General features: G+C 57.7%; 1 protein-coding gene across 1 annotated transcript; it reads right to left on the bottom strand.

The window, feature by feature from the left end:
* Positions 1-383: 383 nt before the first annotated feature.
* On the bottom strand, positions 384-15,452 carry LOC142827971 (interferon-induced protein with tetratricopeptide repeats 5-like). The gene is made up of 2 exons (XM_089777909.1): positions 15,300-15,452; positions 384-3,094 (listed from the first exon to the last, which is right to left on the bottom strand). Exons 1-2 carry the CDS (start codon positions 15,344-15,346, stop codon positions 1,747-1,749), a joined length of 1,395 nt encoding a protein of 464 aa, XP_089634035.1. The 5' UTR covers positions 15,347-15,452; the 3' UTR covers positions 384-1,746.
* Positions 15,453-22,357: the final 6,905 nt, after the last annotated feature.

The raw sequence follows: 22,357 nt of genomic DNA, 5'->3' as shown, positions 1-22,357 counted from the left end.
CGAAGTACTCCAAGCAAACCAGGGAAAAGATCACTTGGGAAAACTTCCTCCCTAAAATCTCAGGGGCACCTCAAGCTCCTTTCCCCCAAAGAGCTTGAAAAAAGAAAAGAGAAAACAAGCTGCCTTCTGTGGAAGCTGACTCCTTAGGCAGACAGACTTCCCAGGACACAAAAATGAACCAATACCGATTACTTAGACAAGAGAAAACAAGCTTTTATTATCAAAACAAAACTGCAGTTGCGAGCATAGTTGAGGTGGCAAGATGGTAAGAGCCACCAAATTGATACACACAGACAAAATTCTCTGGGTTAACAAGCTTCATTGCAAAAGAGGAAAAACACTGTTAAACAAAGAAAAAAACATGGTTAATAGCACAGACCTCAGTTCCAAATTCCCAAACCAGAATACAATAAAACGTGACGGACTAGCTAAACGTTTCCTTACATACACGTGTAAGAAGTCCTTCTTGGGGACAGAAGTGTCTTTCTGTCTCCCTTAGTATCTGGAGAAACTGTTCTGCCTCAGACAAAGGAGGGTATGTCTCGTGGAATGAGGAGTAACGGTAGTTCGAACTAGGAAGCCTAGTTCGAACTACCTAGTTTGTGCCCCGTGTAGCCGCGCTGCACGGGGTTCGAACCAGCGGGGTTTTAAAAATGGCGGCGCCCCGCTTATGCAAATGAAGCCCGGGAAATTCAAATCCCGGGCTTCATTTGCAAGTGCGGTATGCCTACATTACCCCGCTAGTTCGAACTAGCGGGGTAGTGTAGACATACCCGGAGGGAAAAGATAAAAATTTCTTTGTTCCAGTTTGAAATCCCTACTTGCATTACTATCGGCTGACCAGATACCTGGCTAGGTAAGCCCTTTAGCCACGAGGCTACTGGTCAACTCTCCTGGTTATGACAGGCGCTAAGGACTCTTATACACTTCTAATCAGTATCTCTGTTGGGATGTGTCTACCCAGCACCCGGGACAAGCTACGCAAATTGCATAGCTTATTTCGAAATAGCTTATGCGTGTGCTCTGTGTTTGTGTCGCTGAGAGTCTGTTTGTGTGTGTCTCTGTGTGCACGTCTGTCTGTGTGTGAATGAGTGTGTATGTGTGTGTGAGTATGAGTGTGTATCTGAGTGGGTGGGTGTGTGTACTGCATCAGTGAGGGAACTGTCCGCGTTGCTGGCTGCAGGCAGGGTGCACAGAGCCAGAGGCAGATCTCACCGGGGTGCACAGGGAGATGTGTTGCAGAGGGAACACACTGGGGTGGGGGAGGGTCCCAAGGCTGCTACTGCTGGAAGGGTGCCCGGGCGGTGGACCCTCCCGCGCTCTGCCACCGAGGCCCGACTGGCTCCTTCTCTCCCCCCACAGCCTCCCCTGCACTGCCCCTCCACCAAGGACCACCCTGAGGCCTGGGCGATGGGGGGGAGGGGGAGGAGGCAGACAGTTCAGAATAGCAGGGCGGGGGGGGGGAGAGGGAGCAAACTTGGGTCGGAGCAGGGGCCAGTGTGGGTGGGGCCCTGGGGAGGAGGCTAGGCGGGGGTGGGGCCTTGGGGTGGAGCAGGGGCCAGTGTGGGTGGGGCCCTGGGGAGGAGGCTAGGCGGGGGTGGGGCCTTGGGGTGGAGCAGGGGCCAGTGTGGGTGGGGCCCTGGGGAGGAGGCTGAGCGGGGTGGGGCCTTGGAGAGGAGCAGGGGGCAGTGTGAGGAGGTGTCTCCAAATGCAGGAGTCCCGCGCTGCTGGTGGATTCTCCCATTTTCACTGCCTCTCCAGTCTCCAGCTCCGGCCATGAGAGGTGCACTTCTTGTAGTTGGGACTTGTGTTCCGTTCCAGGACATGCTGTATGGCTGCAGCCTCGGTGGTCTGGGAGCGCTGCCGGAATACGTCTGCCACCTCTTGCAGCCTATTTCTCAGTGTTTTTTTCTCCTGGGTGGTGCTTGCGATGGCAAAACCGGCTTTGTAAATCTCAGCTGCCTCGGGCAGGGACTCCCGCGTGTAGAGGAGAAAGTCCCCCCAGTGAAGGTAGACGGCCTGCTGGCACCTCTTGCTGAGGGTGGACACCTCGCTCAGGAGGTTGAGGTAAATCTCCTCTTGGTACTCAGGTGTCTTTTGTCCGAGCATTTCAGCTAGCGCCAGCTTTGCAAACACAAAGGCGGGATCTTTCTGCACAGCCATCTTGAAGGCCTCCGTAGCCGCTGCCAAGATTTCTTCTCTCCTACCCGTGTCGGCCACTGCCAGCTTTTCCTTGTAGCAACGACCCAGGTCATAGTGAAGGAGGTGATAAGTGGGGTCCAGAGAGATTGCTCGCTCTAGAATAGCAATTGTTTCTTCTAGGAACTCTCCTTGAAAGAACTTGGCTGCATTTCTCAGGACCTCGGGGTCCCGGCTATTCCGAACAACATCTTCAACCAGGGCTTCTGCCTGGGGTCTATCCCGCCTCTCAAGGATCTTGGCTAAATACATCTTAGCTTCATAGTTTTGCGGCTCTTCCTGGATAATGGCGCTCAACTTCTTTTTGGCGTCTGACTTGTATTCAAAATCATGTGAGTGGATCCATGAAGCAAAGGCTGCGATTGCCGACCCAGCAAGAAATTCCCCATTGGCTTCGTCTTCTGCCAATGCCCTTTGGAAACACTTTGAGGCCTCTTGGCCGTTGCGGAAGCCGGTTGCCAGGAGAGACCAGCCTTTGTGTGCGTGGACCTCAGGGATCAGAGCTGTGTATGGCGAGCGGCTGTTCAGGGAGCGGCAGATCTGGCTCACCTGGTCCAGGTAACGCTCCACCACGTCGTAATGGGCCAGGTGATAGTAGATCCAGGCGTAGTTCCCGTAAATGACCAGGGCCTGGCGGGGGACGTTACCTGGGTGATCTCTGGCCAGGAACTCTTCAGCTTTCTTAAGGCTTTGCAGAGCATCCTCATATCGCTCTTGCAGGTGGCAGAGATAAGCCTGCAGGGCCAGGTAGGCGGCCTGGTTCGGGTAGGGAGTGTGGGCAATCCTCAGAGCCACCGTTAGGAGGAGGTGAACGGCGTCCACCTTGTCCCTGATTTCAAAGTCCCAGGTGAAGTGGCACTGGAGGGCCTGCAGCTTCTCCTTCAGCGGCAGGGAGCTGCAGAGAGAGGGGGAACCAGACACCGTTGAATGAATGAATTTCCCCAGCACACTAAGGTCGTGGGGTGGGGACCAGGGAGGGACGAGGTCTCTGTCTGCTTAAGAGCCAATTGCAAAGTGCAGACCTGGCGCGGAGCTTGGAGGGCCGTGTCTGATGCCCCCTCCGCCGGGCGTGGGGCCTTTGTGGATGGGCTTCCCCCAACCTCTGTGGAATCCACTTAGCACTTCCTGTGTCCCACAAAGCCCCCCTGCAAAGCGACCCGACTCCCTGCAGCCCAGGCAGTGTGTGGTGAGCTCCGCGCGGGTAGTCGGGAGAATTTCTCCTGGGGAAGGAACCGCTTACAAGGGTGACAGTGAAGTGACTGGTTTCAATGCCCCTCCACCCCAGAGCTGGAGATGGGAACATTGCACGTTTTTTGGCTGTACCTCGGTTGGTTGTGCCATTCGCCGTTAGGGCTGAAGATATTTGACTTATTGCAATATCGGACGCACGTTCATCAAAGCCAAAATGTACACCAGGAGCGCAGGTTTGGACGTGTGCCACCGTAGCACCCAAGGTATTAACACAGAGACGTTCCCAGCTGCCGGAGCAGGAATTCCGCCCCGACTCGCGCCGTGCGGCAGGACCCGTTCCCAGCCCCAGCCACAAGAACAGACCCTGGCCCCCTCCCGCCCATGTGGAAGCCCCCGCCACCGGAGTAGTTGTCCGTCCTGCCATGCGGCTGTGACAGGTCCTGGCCCCCCGCCCCAGTGGCTCCCTCACCACAGCAAATCAGCCAGCCCCGCCTGCTGTACAGGTTCTGCTGCGCGGCTGTCCAGAGGAGGTGGCGGGGGAAGAATGTTTTGTGCGCGGTGGCGCACGGATCCACCTTAGCGGGAGCTGTGACCAGGAGGTTCATTTTGGCTTTGACTCCCATGCGTCAAGGGAGGAGGCTTTAAACTGGGTATGGCGGGGGCAGGTGACCAGAGCCCCCAGCTAAGTCATGAACACAGAGAGCTGGAGGACACGTCACAAGCTGGTGGGAGCAGGGAGACAAGACGGAAGTGGGGGGCAAAATCGAATCAGCATCTCAGTTGGGTGTCTCCTAACACCAGGCGGGCGGGAGGACGCAGGAAGGACGGGAAAGGCTGCTAAACAAACCTGGTGGCAGCTTCGCTGCCATCACCCTGGCTTGGGCGATAGGAGCCACTGGTCACGGCCCTGCAGACACCCCAACCCCACACCCTTGTGCCTGGCTACACACACACAGACACCCCACCCCCACCTAAACACACAGATCATTTCAACCCTCCCTCCCCCAAGCCTGGCCAGATACTCAGACCCCCCTGCTGGACAGACAGCTCCCCCCGCCCACTCTGTCTGGACACAGAGCCCTTCTCTGCACCCCCCCCCCCCAGCTGGACACCCAGCAGCCCCCCCTCCCACTCTCCTCTCTGCTTGGTCCCATGCTCAGCCAAGGAGTCAGCGCGCCCGGGCCGGTGTAACGACAAAATATGGTGCAGGAGTGTTATGATGCTGCAGTGAGATGGGGGTTTGGCCCCAACTGGGGGCTTGTTGGCCTGGCTTCATTTTGAAATAAAATATTCTGTCAAACTCCGAAGGTTTTAGCATTGTCTCAATATATGAGAGGGGTGAGGAACCTGTTTTGAGTCAAGGGTCGCTGACCCACAGAAAAGTCAGTTGGGGCCACACAAGTAAGATGCAAAAAAAAAAAAAAAAAACCAAAACCCAACAACCCTCCAAAAAAACCCCAAGCCTCACTACTGTGGTCCCAAATGTGCTGTGCGGGCAGGGGACAGAGTGAAAGTGGGGGCTGGGGAGAGGGTGCTGCTGGTGGAAGGATGCTGGGTCAGGTGGCAGGGTGCTGGGGTCAGGGACATAGTCCTGCTGGGCAGTAGGGTGAGTGGGAGGGTGCTGGGAAAAGGATCAGGGTGCTGCTGGGTGCTAGTGTGGATGGCAGGGTGCTGGGGCCAGGGACAGGGTGGTGCTGAGTCCTGGGGTGTGAGGCAGGGTGCTGGGGCCAGGGACAGGGTGGTGCTGAGTCCTGGGGTGTGAGGCAGGGTGCTGGGGCCAGGGACAGGGTGGTGCTGAGTCCTGGGGTGTGAGGCAGGGTGCTGGGGCCAGGGACAGGGTGGTGCTGAGTCCTGGGGTGTGAGGCAGGGTGCTGGGGCCAGGGACAGGGTGGTGCTGAGTCCTGGGGTGTGAGGCAGGGTGCTGGGGCCAAGGACAGGGTGGTGCTGAGTCCTGGGGTGTGAGGCAGGGTGCTGGGGCCAGGGACAGGGTGGTGCTGAGTCCTGGGGTGTGAGGCAGGGTGCTGGGGCCAAGGACAGGGTGGTGCTGAGTCCTGGGGTGTGAGGCAGGGTGCTGGGGCCAAGGACAGGGTGGTGCTAGGTGCTAGGGTGGATGGCAGGGCTGCCAAGGAACAGGATAGGGATGGGGTGCAGGATCTGGGAGGGAGGTGGGGGGTGGACAGAGGCAAGGTCTGGGTGGTAGGTAGGGTGCAGAAGCAGGCTGGATGTAGGGTGTCTGGTCAGGGGGAGGGAGCAGGAGCAGGTTGGGGGAGGGTGTCTGGCTACGAGGGAGGGTGCAAGGAGGGGACTTGGGTAGGAGTTGGACCTCCCTGATCTGGCACCTTCTGGACCTGAGTGGTCCCAGATGAGGGATTTTTGGACCAGGCGAGGTCATTTCAGGGCTCCTGGTCCCCCCCCTTTTGCCCCACTAGGCTTCTTTGCACCTCTATCCCCTGCAACCCAACTGAGCTGCCCACCCCTGCTGGTTCCCTGCACCCCCCCCCAAACCACCCCCCACAATCCAAGGGAGTGCAGCACCAGTTCCCCGCAGCCCCTCCCAGCCCAGCTGAGCTGCCCATCGGTTCCGTATGCTCGCCCCCATCCACCTCAGCCCAGCTGAGCCCTGCTCTGGTTCCCTGCATGCCTCCCCCACAGCACAGCTGAGCCCCGTTTCCCTGCACCTCCCCCAAACCCCGCAAAATTTCAGAGCCAAGCGTCGATTCCCTGTCCCTTCCTCCCCTTGAGTCTAGCCCCGGTTCCCGGCACCTCCCTCCTCCTGCAGCCAAACTGAGCTCTGAGCTCCACACACACACACCCCACCCCACCGCCCAGCCCAGCTCCCCGGACCTCCCCATTCTGCAACCCAGCTGAGCTCAATTTCCCTGCACCTCCCCCCAAACCATGCAGACATGCTGAGCCAGCTGATTCCCTGCCTCTGCCTCCCTCCCCCCCTTGCCTGTGTCTACACTGGTGTGATCTTGCAGCAAAGTGGCCGCTCTTGCGCATAAACTTGCTGCCTGTCTACACTGGCCCGGTGTTCTTGCACAAGTACACTGCCGTTCACATGTATGAAATCAGGGCTTCTTGCACAAGAACTATGATGCTCCCGCTCAGGAATAAGCCCTCTTGAGCAACTGTTCTGAACGCAAGGGGGTCAGCCGAACCTCGAGACCGAGCGGATGTGTGACGGAGTGACGACTCCCCTTATTCCGTGAGCTGCTGATAAGATCTGACACTCTAGACCCAGCAGACCCCTTCTTTGGTGTATGTAGATTTAGTTTCCTATAAGCCACTGAACGGACAGGGTGCAGACTGCCTGTCTGTTCTCAAGAGGTGTGAAACCAACTGTCCCTGATAAGTAAGCCTGTAACTTTGTACATATGATTCTTTTCAGGAAAATAAAAGCTTTTTTGCTTGCTGGAACAGTAACTGGCCAGCCAACACCTTGTGCTAAGGAAAAGCATTATAGCTTCGCACATTAAGCCTGATCTGTGGTACAAGAGGGAAACTGAGGCATGCCACTGTTGGGGAGGGATAGCAACTCAGAGGTAATTCAAGCGAGTGGAAGGTCACGAGTACCGATGAAGCGCTCTTGTTTTCGGAAAGTTGCAGCTCACTCGCCCACAGAAGTGGTAAGGAACTAGCTGTAACCGGTTCCCCTAGCAGATCTTAGGCAGTATTTTAAGTTATAATGAGCCACCCCGACAGGGGTAGAAATGTTTTCTTGTCTTTCAGATCATCAAAAAGCGCTGGTGCCAGCTGAAGAAAAACAACCAACAAAAAACCATGGTTCTGTGTCATGACATAGTAAGTTTGTGTTCTGTCCAGGTTGGTCTTGTGTGTCTTAATTGTAATACGTATTGCAAATATTGTTGTGTGTAGGATATTGTTTTAACGAAAGGATAATTTGAGTAAAGCAGAAGCATTAATTTAAACCAACAAAATTAATAATTGGATCCAATCAATTGGCAACTCTAAACTTAGTGAATTGACAACTTTAAAATTCAGTGAAAGGATAATAGTTTGGTAATTGTTTAGGCTAGGAGAATGTTAACAACGTCTCCACAGGTGAACAAAAAAGGAACTGGAAGGAAGCAAGGAGTGCATCACGTGAACAGAGGACTGGGAGTGGGGTACCAGCCCTCTCCCCCACTGGATTGGTTTTGCTTTAATGGCTACACAAATGAAATATTTAGCTTCTGTAAATTTGCACACCAACCATAAAAGTGGTTTGGCCAGAGATAATAAGAAATCTATTAGAAACAACACGGGCAAGTGGGACATCAGCATATTTAAGTAAAGATGCCCACAACAATGAGGAAACTAGTAACCCACCATTGCAATAACAGCTACTTGCCCTGCTACTCATTGGTGCCTGATGCCTTAAAAGGCCTCAAGAATTATGGAATTGCATGGGTTAACAATTAAACATCTATCAGAGGGGTCGCCGTGTTAGTCTGAATCGGCAAAAGCGACGAGGAGTCCTGTGGCACCTTAGAGACTAACCGAAGTGTAGGAGCATAAGCTTTCGTGGGCAAAGACCCACTTCGTCAGATGCATGATAATAACTCGAACTCAGGAACCAATCCTTGCAACAAACCTCAGTGCCAACTCTGCCCACATATATACACCAGCAACACCATCACAGGACCTAACCAGATCAGCCATACTGTCACTGGTACATTCTCCTGCACATCTACTAACGTAATATATGCCATCATGTGCCGACAATGCCCCACTGCTATATACATCGGCCAAACTGGGCAGTCCCTACGTAAAAGAATCAATGGACACAAATCTGATATTAGGAATGGCAACATACAAAAACCTGTAGGGGAACACTTCAATCTTCCTGGACACACAATTGCAGATCTAAAAGTAGCCATCCTGCAGCAAAAAAACTTCAGGACCAGACTTCAAAGAGAAACTGCGGAGCTACAGTTCATCTTTAAGTTTGACACAATCAACTCTGGATTAAACAAAGACTGTGAATGGCTCGCTAACTACAAAAGCAGCTTCTCCTCTCTTGGAATTCACACCTCCAGATCAGCTGCTAGAAGTGGGCCTCATCCTCCTTGATTGGATCCACCTCATCATCTCCAGCCTGATCCTGGCCTGCATATTTCTACCTGCCTCTGGAAATTTCCACTACATGCATCTGACGAAGTGGGTCTTTGGCCACGAAAGCTTATGTTCCTACACTTCAGTTAGTCTATAAGGGTATGTCTACACTACAGAGTTAGTTCGAACTAGCTTAGTTCTAATTAGTTAATTCGAACTAAGCTAATTCGAACTAACACGTCTAGAACTAAAAACTAGTTTGAATTAGCGTTTTGCTAATTCGAACTAGCATGTCCACATTAAGTGGACCCTGAACAGGGCTTAAGGCTGGCCAGAAGCAGTGCCGGCAGGGCATCAGAGGAGGACTTAGAGCGTGGAGATGCTGTCTCAGGCTAGCCGAGGGCTGCGCTTAAAGGGACCCGACCCCCACCCCAGACAGACAGTTCTCAGAGGTGCCCCGCTTGAAAACCAGTCCTGGCTTGGAGTGCCCGGAGTACCCACACTGGGCACATCACAGCACTCGGCCATCAGCCCGGCTGCACTTGCCGCAGGCTGCCATCTGGGGAGAGGGGGCAATCGGGGGGCTGCAGGAGAGTTTCCACCCCCAGAAGCCCGCAGAGCCAGCCCAGTCCTCCCCATCGGGGGCTCGTACCCCATTCCTCCCTCACCTCCTTCCACTTACCCTTCCCTAGCCCCTTTTCTTGATGTACAAAATAAAGGACAATTGTGTTCAAAAATGGAATCTGTCTTTATTGAACAAAACTGGGGGAGACTGGGAAAAGGAGGTGGGAGAGGGGAAGAGAGAGGCTGGGAGAGGGGAGGGCAACTACAATGATCAGGGGTTGGGAACAGGTCCCAGATGAAGAGAGGCTAAATAGAGTGGGACTTTTCAGCTTAGAAAAGAGGAGACTGAGGGGGAACAGCATAGAGGTCTCTAAAAGCAGGAGTTGGGTGCAGAGGGTGCATACAGAAAAGTTCTTCATGAGTTCCCATAAAGAAGGACTAGAGGACACCAAAGGAAAGGACTGGGTAGCAGGCTTCAAACTAGTAACAGAAAGTTCTTCTTCACAAAGCAAAGAGTCAACCTGTGGAACTCCTTGCTGCAAGAGGCTGTGAAGGCTAGAACTAGAACAGAGTTTAAAGGGACGTGAGATCGAGTCGTGGAGGTTGGGTCCATGGAGTGCTATTAGCCAGGGGGTAGGAGTGGTGTCCCTGCCCATGGTTTGTGGAAGGCTGGAGAGGGATGGCACGAGACAAATGGCTTGGTCACTGTCTTCGGTCCATCCCCTCCAAGGTCCCTAGGGTTGGCCGCTGTCGGCAGACAGGCTACTGGGCTAGATGGACCTTTGGTCTGACCCAGGACGGCCATTGTAAGCTCAGGGCTCAGGGTCGGGGGTCTCAGTGGACCCCCTTGATTTTCATGCACACTTGCTCCTGGGTGGCCAGGCTGGCAGCTCTCCTGCCCTAGACGGCCACTTTCCTGTGCCTAGTGCGGAGGTCGTGGACGAGGTCCACGATGTCCGCACTAGACCAGGCGGGTGCCCGCATCTTGCGGTCCCGGGCAAGCTCCCGGGAGCCGCCAGCCTTGTCCCGGGAAGAGGGGGAGGGCTGGGGGGCATCGGGTGGGTGGCTCGATCCGTGCCAGGTGCAGGGTCTGCTGGCTGGGTGATGGCAGGCTTGCACCTGGCACGGGCACCGTAGCCAGCCCGTGCCCCTTTAAGGGGTCCGGGTCCGGGAGGGGGGGGCAGAAGAGTTTCCCTGGTGTTGGCCAGAGTGGCCACCAGGGAAAGCTGGGGAGGGCTAGCCTCCCACTAGTTCGAATTAAGGGGCTACACACCCCTTAATTCGAAGTAGTAAGTTCGAACTAGGCTTAATCCTCATAGAATGAGGTTCACCTAGTTCGAACTAAGCGCTCCGTTAGTTCGAATTAAGTTCGAACTAGCGGAGCGCTAGTGTAGCGCCTATCAAAGTTAGTTCGAACTAACGGACGTTAGTTCGAACTAACTTTGTAGTGTAGACATACCCCTAATGAAGAACTAATGTAGCACTTTGGAATAGGCAAATCTGTGGGGGATTTAAATATCCCCCGCGGTATTTGCATTAACATGGCTGCCGCTTTTTTTTTTTAACATGGCTGCCTATCACAAAAAGCGTGCAAAAGCTTTCTCTAAAAAACAGCTACCCCTCCTATATCAAACTGAGGAATCCCGAATAAACATTGGATGGCGGAATATGAGCCAGGTCCGGGGACTGATCACCCGAGGGCCACCTCCCGCTCACCGAACCAAACGAGTTCCTGTAGAGCGTAACGTATCCCAAACGTAACGAAAACCAAATATGTTGTTGTGGTAGTTTGTGTCTGTTCAATGTAAGTATTGTTATCTGAAATTGTTTCAAGGTATTGTTAAGTAGTAGTGTTCAAAGTTTTAGGTAAATGATTAGTCTTATAAGTAAGACTGATATAAATGTAACTGTTAATCCCTGGTCCCTTGTTAACAACTATTAAGATTTAGAAAAGCCTCAGGGAATTTTCTTTACTGCATTGCATTTTGCTTATTGGACATTCTAATAATTATTTGGTGCCTACGTATGTACGAAACTGATCAATCATAATTTATACGTAGAAGCCCTTTAATAAAAGTTTCAAAGATATTTGGTAATAGTTTGCCTGTTTCTGCGCCTCCCTAGGACTAGCCGCATTTCCGAACCTTTTACTTTAAACCGCAATGTAGAGATATAGTGAGAAGAGACTCTTAAATATTCAAAATGTGTGACACAGTTTGAGGGAATGTAGGTAAATTATTTCACCGCACCAAGTCTCCTGGAGCAGTAAAGTAGCACCACGGACAGCAGGGAATACAGTCAGTTCCGGGTTTACAATGGTGCCAATGGCACTGTGGCACCAGGCTCACCAGGCACCATTATGGACCCCTCTGAGCCATCCTACAGCCGGGTCTGGCCGCTTGCCTTCTATCAGGGCTGGCTATTGTGGATGGGGGTCAGGGTGTGGGAGAGTAGGTCTCTAGAGGCGGGGGGGTCCTGGGCAGTGAGGGGGTGGGAGGTGCTCGGCAGTGGGGAAGGTTTGCATGTTTTGGGGTGCTGGGGAGTGGGGGTTTTGGGAGGCACTGGGGGCTGGGGAGATCTGTGTGTGTTGGGGGCTGTGCAGTGGGGCAGATCTATGTGTCGAGGCACTGGGACATGTGGGGGGGTCAGTGTGGGGCACTGTGCAGTTGTGGTGGGCACTGGGCAGTGAAGGGATCTGGGGGGGAATGCTGGGCGTAGCGGTGTGTGGGAGGGCATAGGGATTTGTGGGGGTCTCTGGGTGGTGTGGCACTGGGTGTAGGGGGTCAGAGGGGTAGCATGGTGCAGCATGGGCCCGCCCCCAAGGGGAAGAAGCACAGCGCAGGGCCAGGCAGACCAGTGTGCATCTGGCAGCTGCCACTTTGTAAACAGTGCCCTTGTAGCGGGCTGGATGGGGCAGGGCTGTGCCTGCCTGCCATGACCCGTCTCCCGGGGGGCCACAAATATGTTTAGCCCCGGGTCCATGAAAGGTTAACCTGGCCCTGTGTGGGGCGCAGGCTCTGGGACGGAGTTTGGGTGCAGGAGGGGTGCAGGCTAGGGGGAGTTTGGGTGAGGGCTCAGACCTGGGGCAGGGGATTGGGGTACAGGAGGGGGTGTGGCTGTGTGGGCTCGGGGAGGGAGTTGAGCACACGATGGAAGAGAAAGGAGCGGCAGTGACATAGGAACGGAGAGAAGACTCTTCAATACTCCAAAGGCGAGTGGCAGCTTGCGGGAGGGGCTGTTGGTACAATAGGTCACAGCATTCAGACTCCCGGCTGTAACGGCAGGTCGTCCTGCAGCGCTTGTGTGGGATAGCGAGCAGCTGCGGTGTCTAAGCGCTGAGGTTGTGTCTAGACTGGCAAGTTTTTCTGCAAACGCAGCTGCTTTTGCTGAGAAACTTGCCAGCTGTCTACACTGGCCGCTTGAATTTCCGCAAGAGCACGGACTCCTACTGTCTGAAATCAGCGCTGCTTGCGGAAATACTACGCTGCTCCCGGTCGGGCACAAGTCCTTTTGCGCAAAGGGCCAGTGTAGACAGCTCAGATTTGTTTTGCGCAAAAAAGCCCCGATGGCAAAAATGGCGATTGGGGCGTTTTTGCGGAAAAGCGTCTAGATTGGCCACGGACGTTTATCCGCAAACAGTGCTTTTGTGGAAAAGCGTCCTGCCGATCTAGACGCGCTTTTCCGAAAATGCTTTTAACGGAAACCTTTTCTGTTAAAAGCATTTGCGGAAAATCAAGCCAGTGTAGACGTAGCCTGACAGTCAGGGAGTTGGGAGGCCCCTGCCTTTAAGGACACCCCCAGGAACCCGCCTCTGGTCCGGGGCTGACATGCAGCATCCTGCGAGGAGACCGAGAAAAGCCTTGGTCCCCCTCCTACCCCACTAGGTACAAGCACAGCAGGTGGCTCACCCCGCGGGGTCACTGCTCCCCCCTCCCTAAATGGGGGTTTTGTCTCCGCACAGGGTCTGGCAGTGCCCCCCCCCCCGATTTAACCCCGGCTACCCCCCCATTCCTCCCCTTCAGCCCCTCTTCTGCCGCTCCCCACAGGCGCTTGATCCCCCAGCCAGCACATTTCTGCCCCCTGCTCAGACCCTGACACCCCCCGCTGCATTCGCCCCCCTTCACCCTTTTAACCCCTCCCAGGAGGAGGCAGCAAACCCTGCAGCGGCCACAGCGAAGGCGACGGAGCCGGCTCAGCTCGGGTGCGTAGGCTCAGTGCACCCAAAGGGGCAAATCTGGAGAGGTCGCTTTTTCTGTCGCTCAGGCTCGCTCGGCTGCTCCCCTCGGAAGCCGGGCCCCGCCCCTCTGCCCCCGACCACCTCCCCGGGCTGCTGCAGGCTCCGAGCGCGGGGACGGCTGGTCCCAGCTCCGGGCCGGGCGTTACAGGAGTCCCGGGCTCCCGCCGCCTCCTCCCCTGCCCCGCCCCGGGCCACAGCGCTGCGGGGCCGGAGAGAGCCCGGGTCCCCCCCAGCCAGGGTGCAGGGCAGCGGGGGGGCGGTGACAGGCTGGGGAGATCCCCGCCCCAGACACGTTTGTGTGTAAAACATCGGGGGGGGCTGCCCTGGGGGCTGAAGGGGATGGAATGACCCGGGGGGAATCAGAGGGTGCCAGCTGGCGGGGGGGAGGGGGCAGGGGCATGCAGAGGGTGCCAGCTGGTGGGGGGGCAGACAAAGGGTCCCAACTGGCGGGGGGGGGGGCAGGCAGAGGTTGCCAGCTGGTGGGGGGGCAGGCAGAGGGTCCCAACTGGCGGGGGCGGGGGCAGGCAGAGGTTGCCAGCTGGCGGGGGGGGGGGCAGGCAGAGGTTGCCAACTGGCGGGGGGGGCAGGCAGAGGTTGCCAGCTGGCGGGGGGGGGGGCAGGCAGAGGGTGCCAACTGGCAGGGGGGCAGGCAGAGGGTGCCAGCTGGCGGGGGGGGCAGGCAGAGGGTGCCAGCTGGCGGGGGGGGCAGGCAGAGGGTGCCAACTGGCAGGGGGGGCAGGCAGAGGGTGCCAGCTGGCGGGGGGGGGGCAGGCAGAGGGTGCCAGCTGGCGAGGGGGCAGACATAGGGTCCCAATTGGCGGGGGGGGGACAGGCAGAGGTTGCCAGCTGGCGGGGGGGGGGAGGAACCAGAGAGTCCCAGCTGGCGGGGGGGGCAGGCACAGGGTCCCAGCTGGCGGGGGGGGGGGAGGAACCAGAGGGTGCGAGCTGGCGGGGGGAGGAACCAGAGGGTGCCAGCTGGCGGGGGGGGGGGGGCAGGCAGAGGGTCCCAGCTGGCGGGGGGAGGGGAGGAACCAGAGGGTCCCAGCTGGCGGGGTGGGGGGGAGGAACCAGAGGGTCCCAGCTGGTGGGGGGGGGCAGGCAGAGGGTCCCAGCTGGTGGGGGGGGGCAGGCAGAGGTTGCCAGCTGGCGGGGGGGGGCAGGCAGAGGGTCCCAGCTGGCGGGGGGGAGGAACCAGAGGGTCCCAGCTGGCGGGGGGGGGGCAGGCAGAGGGTCCCAGCTGGTGGGGGGGCAGGCAGAGGTTGCCAGCTGGCGGGGGGGGGGCAGGCAAAGGGTCCCAACTGGTGGGGGCGGGGGCAGGCAGAGGGTCCCAGCTGTCAGGGGGGCATGCAGAGGGTCCCAGATGGCGGGGGGGAGGAACCAGAGGGTCCCAGCTGGCGGGGGGGGAGGGCAGGCAGAGGGTCTCAGCTGGTGGGGGGGCAGGCAGAGGGTCCCAGCTGGTGGGGGGGGGCAGGCAGAGGTTGCCAGCTGGCGGGGGGGGGGGCAGGCAGAGGGTCCCAGCTGGCGGGGGGGGGCAGGCAGAGGGTCCCAGTTGGCGGAGGGGGGGGGCAGGCAGAGGGTCCCAGTTGGCGGAGGGGGGGGGGCAGGCAGAGGGTCCCAGCTGGCGGAGCGGGGGGGCAGGCAGAGGGTCCCAGCTGGCGGAGGGGGGGGCAGGCAGAGGGTCCCAGCTGGCGGGGGGGGCAGGCAGAGGGTCCCAGATGGTGGGGGGGGGGCAGGCAGAGGGTCCCAGCTGGCGGGGGGGGGGCAGGCAGAGGGTCCCAGCTGGCGGGGGGGGGGCAGGCAGAGGGTCCCAGCTGGCGGGGGGGGGGCAGGAAGAGGGTCCCAGCTGGTGGGGGGGCAGGCAGAGGGTCCCAGCTGGCGGGGGGGGGCAGGCAGAGGGTCCCAGCTGGCGGGGGGGCAGGCAGAGGGTCGCAGCAGGGCCGGGGGAGGCGAAGGAGCCAGGGGGCCCGGATCCCCGGCCCAGGGCGCTGCGCGCTGGGGATGCTCCGCCCGGGGGTTCGGGGAAGCCTCCGCTGCCAGCGCCCGGCCCTACCTCGCTGTGCGCAGCCCGGGGCCAGGGCTCCTCTCCCAGCGCCGCATCCTGTCTGGGCTCCGGACTGCCCCTGCCCGGCCGCGGCGCCCTTTATACGCCCCCGCCCCTTCCCTGGGGAGGGGGTGTCAGCAAAGGGAAAGCGAGCGGAAAGCGGGAAATGGAAAGTGAAACTCCGCGTTCCGCTCGGCTGTCACCCTGCCTGGGCTGTCGGCTGCAGCCCCGCTGTGTGTGTGTGTGTGTGTGTGCGTGTGCGCGCGCGCGCGCCTGTCTCTTCTATTTCCTAGTTGCAGCGATAGTCTCTTTAATGTTTTCTTAATAGGCTTCATGTTGTATACTCTGTCAAATTATTCTGAAGTAGAAATACATTTCGATTCTTGTGGTTATGAATATCTGAAGATGGTTTAATTAGTATTGTAGAAATAGATTTAGACTTTCATGGTTATTATTTTGTTTTTCGTTCTAAAGTAAATATTGCCATATACTACAGTGAAAGAACATCATAACTTGTTTTTAAAAAGAATTCTGTTTGTAACCTTGGGTATGTCTACACTACAGCACTAATTCGAACTCACTTAGTTAATTCGAACTAAGCTAATTCGAACTAACGCGTCTAGAACTAAAAACTAGTTCGAATTAGCGTTTTGCTAATTCGAACTAGCATGTCCACATTAAGTGGACTCTGAACAGGGCTTAAGGATGGCCGGAAGCAGTGCCGGCAGGGCATCAGAGGAGGACTTAGAGCATGGAGATGCTGTCTCAGGCTAGCCGAGGGCTGCGCTTAAAGGGTCCCGACCCCCACCCCAGACAGACAGTTCTCAGGGTGCCCCGCTTGCAAAGCAGTCCTGGCTTGGAGTGCCCGGAGTACCCACACTGGGCACATCACACCACTCGGCCATCAGCCCGGCTGCACTTGCCACAGGCTGCCATCTGGGGAGAGGGGGCAATCGGGGGGCTGCAGGAGAGCTTCCACCCCCAGAAGCCCGCAGAGCCAGCCCAGTCCTCCCCATCGGGGGCTCGTACCCCATTCCTCCCTCACCTCCTTCCACTTACCCTTCCCTAGCCCCCCTTCTTATTGATGTACAAAATAAAGATAACGTTTCTTCCAACATTGACTCTGTCTTTATTGAACAAAACTGGGGGAGACTGGGAAAAGGAGGTGGGAGAGGGGAAGAGAAAGGCTGGGAGAAGGGAGGGCAACTAACATGATCAGGGGTTGGGAACAGGTCCCAGATGAAGAGAGGCTACAGAGACTGGGACTGTTCAACTTAGAAAAGAGGAGACGGAGCGGGGACAGGATAGAGGTCTCTAAAAGCAGGGGTTGGGTGGAGAGGGTGCATTCAGAAAAGTTCTTCATGAGTTCCCATAAAGAAGGACTAGAGGACACCAAAGGAAAGGAATGGGTAGAAGGCTTGAAACTAGTAAGAGAAAGTTGTTGTTCTTCCCAAAGCAAATAGTTAACCTGCGGAACTCCTTGCTGCAAGAGGCTGTGAAGGCTAGAACTAGAACACAGTTTAAAGGGACGTGAGATCAAGTCATGGAGGTTGGGTCCGTGGTGTGGTATTAGCCAGGGGGTAGGAGTGGTGTCCCTGCTGAAAGTTTGTGGAAGGCTGGAGAGGGATGGCATGAGACAAATGGCTTGGTCACTGTTTTCGGTCCATCCCCTCCAGGGTCCCTAGGGTTGGCCGCTGTCGGCAGACAGGCTACTGGGCTAGATGGACCTTTGGTCTGACCCAGGATGGCCATTGTAAGCTCAGGGCTCAGGGTCGGGGGTCTCAGTGGACCCCCTTGATTTTCATGCACACCTGCTCCTGGGTGGCCAGGCTGGCAGCTCTCCTGCCCTAGCCGGCCACTTTCCTGTGCCTAGTGCGGAGATCGTGGACGAGGTCCACGATATCCGCACTAGCCCAGGAAGGTGCCCGCCTCTTGCGGTCCAGGGCAAGCTCCTGGGAGCTGCCAGCCTGGTCCCGGGAAGAGGGGGAGGGCTGGGGGGCATCGGGTGGGTGGCTCTGTGCTGTGCCAGGTGCAGGGTCTGCTGGCTGGGTGGTGGCAGGCTTGCACCTGGCACGGGCACCGTAGCCAGCCCGTGCCCCTTTAAGGGGTCTGGGGCCGGGAGGGGGGCATAGAGTTTCCCTGGTGTTGGCCAGAGTGGCCACCAGGGAAAGCTGGGGAGGGCTAGCCTCCCACTAGTTCAAATTAAGGGGCTACACACCCCTTAATTCGAACTAGTAAGTTCGAACTAGGCTTAATCCTCGTGGAATGAGGTTTTCCTAGTTCGAACTAAGCGCTCCGCTAGTTCGATTCAAATTCGAACTAGCGGAGCGCTAGTGTAGCGGCTATGAATGTTAGTTCGAACTAACGTCCGTTAGTTCGAACTAACATTGTAGTGTAGGCATACCCCCTGTTAGGTGTAAAAGTAAGGAATGTGGGAGAGAGAAAAGTGAGACGGCCACCATTACACCAAAGATGCTAAAAGGGAGACACCAAAAATGACAGCCCATCACAAGAGGGCTGTGACGGCGCGTTGGGGGTTCCCCGTCTCCTGCACCCCGAAATGGCACAAACAGACTGCACCAGCCAGTGGAATTGAGGGTGGTTTATTGCTCCTCCAGCACAGCGCAGCACAGATGTAATCTGGTTACAGGAACTGGGCTAGGATGCCTCAGGCCCCCTTGAGATGGGGGAGACTGGGCCCCTAAACTCCAGCTCCTCTCCCTAGGCTGTCTCCTCCATGCTCACAGCCAGCCAGCCACCAACTAACTAAATTCCCTTCCAGCCCTGCCCCCCAGCCAGGGCAGCATCCACCTTCCTTTGTTCCTCTCCATGGGGGGTGTCTGGCCACTGGTTCAACAAGTTTGGCATTACCTCTGCCTAGTGAGGTTTTCCCTGCTGGGTCTTGCTCCAGACAGCAGGGGTCACCACAGCCCAGCAAATACCCCCACTACGTCACAAGGGCAAATTGGCATCCCAGAAGACTGAGGCACTGAGGAAAAGGGGAAGCATTGCTCAACCGGAACAAGATTTTCATAATCAAAACCAGCGTAGCAAAGTGGAACAAAGGAAAGAAGAAGCCAAAACAAAACAAACAAACAACCCCCCCCAAAAAACCAACCCGACCCAACCCAGAAATAACAAACATCCGTTAGAAAACCAGCCAAACCCACTGACCCTAACACAAAAGCGCCATTACAGAAGCAGGCCTGTTTCCGCCGGGTTCGTCCTGTCACTGTCAGACCCGAACGTCAGTCCCGGCCAAACCCAGCCTGGCGCCTCCCTCGCGCTTCGCCGACTTGGCCACCCGGCTAATGTGAGCGACACACTCGTAACTCTCCAGCTCCCCGCGCCGCCAGCGTGTGGCTGGGAGCCAGAGTCCTTTCAACTGCTTCTAGTCACAGGGCTCGCGGGTAGCCTGACAGCCGCCCGGCAGGCGCAAGCCCTTTAAAGAGAAGCCATTGCAGGGGCTCACAGCTCTCGGTCCCACTGGCCCGTTGCCTGGAGCTGCCAGCCCTGCCATGTGAAATCTAACCCTCCACCCCAGACAGCTCTGGGAGGAGACCCGCCCCCACACCCTCCCCTCTGCTCCAGGTCCCTTCCATTGGCCAGAAGTCAGGGGGTAGGGACCCCAGGCCAAGTATACTCCAGGTAGGGTAGCTCTCCAACCTGCCCCTTCCACCTAAGGCCCCGCCCCTTCCACCAAGGCCCCACCCCTTCCACCGAGGCCCTGCCCTTCCGCTGAGGCCACGCCCCTTCTGCTGAAGCCCCACCCCTTCCACCTGAGGCCCCACCCCTTCCAGCTCGGCCCACGGCTAATTCCGAAACTTGTGAAGTGGCCCCCTTCAAAAATTATTGCCCACCCCTGCCCTATGAAGCTCCCATGCGCTTCTGATCAGCACGGCACACGGTGCATGCATGGTGCCAGAGCCGGCCCCGGGTGCATGGTAAGTGCCAGCCCCGGCAGCGCCGGCCCTGGGCCCGCAGCGCATGGGGGGGGCCCAACCCCGAGCACGCGGCTATGGGGGGGGGGGTCTGCCCCCGGGCGCGCAAGTGTCCCCGCCCTCTGGCGCCCGGCAGGCGAACGTCCACGCCCCCTGGCACCCAGCAGCCTCTACTGGTTGGGGAGCACTGCTTTACCCTCTGAGCTAAAAGCCAGCTGCCTCCTACCTCGTCCTGTAGAGGTCTCTTGATCTTAGCTCTTGCTGTGGTCTAGGTGCCACTGCATGGTAACCACATCAGGTGTGTGGGTTACACTTGCACTGAGCGGGGTTCCCAGATGCTGATGGGAGCCGGGGGTCCAGAGGGCAGGAGACCAGCAGAGCAGAGCCCCCCGCACGATCAGACAGGAGATGAAGAAGTCTCAATGGAACTGAATCCAGGTATCAGAACAGTTGTTCTTGGGGCAAGGGTCGGAGTTTGTACAGGGACAGGACAATAGTTGGAGCAGACACTGAATTTCTTTATGGGCTAACAGAGGTGAGACAATAGACTGATCACCCCTGGCTAGGGGGGATGTTCCTTGAACGAGCTCACAAAGCCACTAGGCAGTTTCAGGATTTGGATGTCAATAGGATCGTTACTAGAACTGGTCAGACAATGACTAATTTGGGGGTGAGCAGGCCTGGGTTCATTAGCATCTGGAGCCGAGATTTCCCATCAGGCCGTGCGTCTCTGCTTTCGGTATCCCATAGTTCAGTGCGGTTCCTGCTTTGGAAGAGCTGGTCCCCATGCTGTATGCCAATGGGGATGTCTCTCTGTTCTAGCGTCAATGCACATGAGGCCGGGGCGTCTCCTTAATTCTACTCCCCTTGTCTGGAGGGGTTAGCTGGGTCTCCCCCGGCCTTTTCATGGCTTTGCCTCTGATTCAAGCAGAGACCTGGGGGAGGGGGATGGTTTTCCCTGAGTGTCACTCCCTGGTTCCCCAAGAGCACAGAGCTGGTAGGTAACACTGGTCCGTTCTGACAGATCCCTCTCAGCCCCATCCTGCCCTCTGGGCCAGCCTCTTGTGTGACGGCGCGTTGGGGTTTCCCCTCTCCTGCACGCTCACAGTGGCACGAACAGACTCCTCCAGCCAGCAGGATTGAGGGAGTGTATTGCTTCTCCAGGGTACAGCACAGGGCAGATGCAATCTGGTTACAGGAACTGGGGCTTGGAGACCTCAGGCCCCCCCGTTTGAGATGGGGGGTGGCTGGACCCTGCAATCCCAGCCCCCTCCCTAGTTCCTTCTCCCCTGCTTCCCAGACAGAAACTAAACTCTCTTCCAGCCCTGCCCCCAGCCAGGGGTTGGACCCCGCTTTGTCTCTCTCCCTGGGAGGCAACTCGTCGGACAGGTAGGGAGATCCTTGCCTAGTGACTCATCTGCTGTTCTGCTGGGCCGTGCTACAAACGGCAGCCAGTGGGGGTCACCCACAGCCCACTGCCCAAGCCCATCCACCAGCAAGGCACCACCACACCACACCGGGTCACAGAGCAGACAGCACGCCCCCACTACGCCACATCTTGCAAACCCCGATTCCCCCGGGTGAGCACTGAGCCCCTGCGAGTCTCCTGCCTTTCTCCTTCCGTTCCCAGCTGCCCGCTAGTCTGGTGCGTGGGCACCACTCCCCCTCCCCATGTTTGTGTCCCTTCTGCCTCGGCCATGGTCCCCAGCCAGCTGGGCTCTTCTCCCCCCATTAGCCTGACTGGATTCCTCTTTCCTGCCCCCCTGGACGGCCCTTTCATAGCACTGACCACGGTGCCTTGCAGTGAAATCCACTTTCTGTGTCTGTTCCTGGCCTCTCTGGTTACAGCCGTGGGCATGAGCGGTGGGTGAAGTTAGAGTTGGGGGAGGCAAGCCCCCAGCCCCGCCCTTTCGCTCAGGACCCAGACCCATGTGAGCCCCCCACCCAGTACTTTAGGGCGGGTGGGTGGCGGGTGGTCGCAGCCTCCCCGGGCCAGGAGCATGGGGAGGGCAGGCGCTTTGGGGCAGTAACGCTCCGCCCTGGTACGGTGACAGTAGATGCTCTGGGGGTGGAGTCTGGGCGGGGCCAGGCTGGCGGTTTGGGAAGGCAAAGCCTCCTCCTGCCTCGCATACCCCCCGCCCCATGGCCAGGGGCCAGCCTTAGCCAGGTGCAGCTGCTAGCCATGGGGGGGCAGGTCCCAGGCTGAGCCGGATGGAGCCTTGAAGCTCTGCAGGCTCAGGCTGCCGGTGCTGGAGGGGCCTGATGCTTCCACAACAGCTCACTCCGTCCCGGCTGGGGGGATCCCGGGTCCGTGTGGAGATGGGAGCAGGAGGAGAGGGGTGGGCCGGACAAGAGAGGAAAGGCTGGTTGTCACAGATCGCTGGGGGCAGGAGGGAGGGGGATCGATTCCTGCCCCATAGCCCAAAGGCCAGCCCCAAGCTGGCTGGTTTTAGGGACTGGGCGGGAGGCAGGAACGGGCCAGGCGCTGGAGTTCTCTCAGGCTGTCAGCAGAGGGCGCTGGCTTCTCCCCACCAGCCCCGCAGTCAGGTACAGTCTGAGCGAACCCCCCTTTGCCCATTCAATGAGGGGGCGCCCCAGTGGAAGTGGGAGCGACATGCAGGCTCCTCAGGCCCCGTAGCCCTCAGGGGGACAAATGGCTCGGTCCCGGCTCCTCCTCTGGGTCCATATGTAACCCACACACCTAGTGTGGTTGCTGAGCAATGCAAGTGGTACCTAGACCACAGCAACAGCTAAGATTAAGAGACCTCTACAGCAGGGGCTGGGAGCCAGCTGGCTTTTAGCTCAGAGGGTAGAGGCGCCTACACTCAGCTTCAGAGATCCCAGGTTCAAATCTGCCTGGTGGTGGTTACACAAGCAGCACTCGAAGGGGACCTGACGTTATCCGAATGGAGGCTCCGCTGGTACGTGCAGCTGGAATAGCGCTGGCCCGTATCCAGACGGGTACAGGCACTGGGCCCCAGCTGACAGCTACAGCCACACAGAGTCTATGAAGGGGAGAGGGCCAAAGGGAAAGAAGGACCCGGCTCGCAGAGCCAGCGGGGAGATGCCAACGCTGGACGTCGACAGGGTGGACAGGCCAGTGAGAGAGTCAAGGGCCAAGGCTGG

Source organism: Pelodiscus sinensis, chromosome 1 (assembly GCF_052426305.1).
Source record: "Pelodiscus sinensis isolate ZL-2025 chromosome 1, ASM5242630v1, whole genome shotgun sequence".
NCBI lineage: Eukaryota > Metazoa > Chordata > Testudines > Trionychidae > Pelodiscus > Pelodiscus sinensis.
Note: the sequence above shows the minus strand (reverse complement) of the source record. Positions and strands in the feature narration are given on the sequence as shown.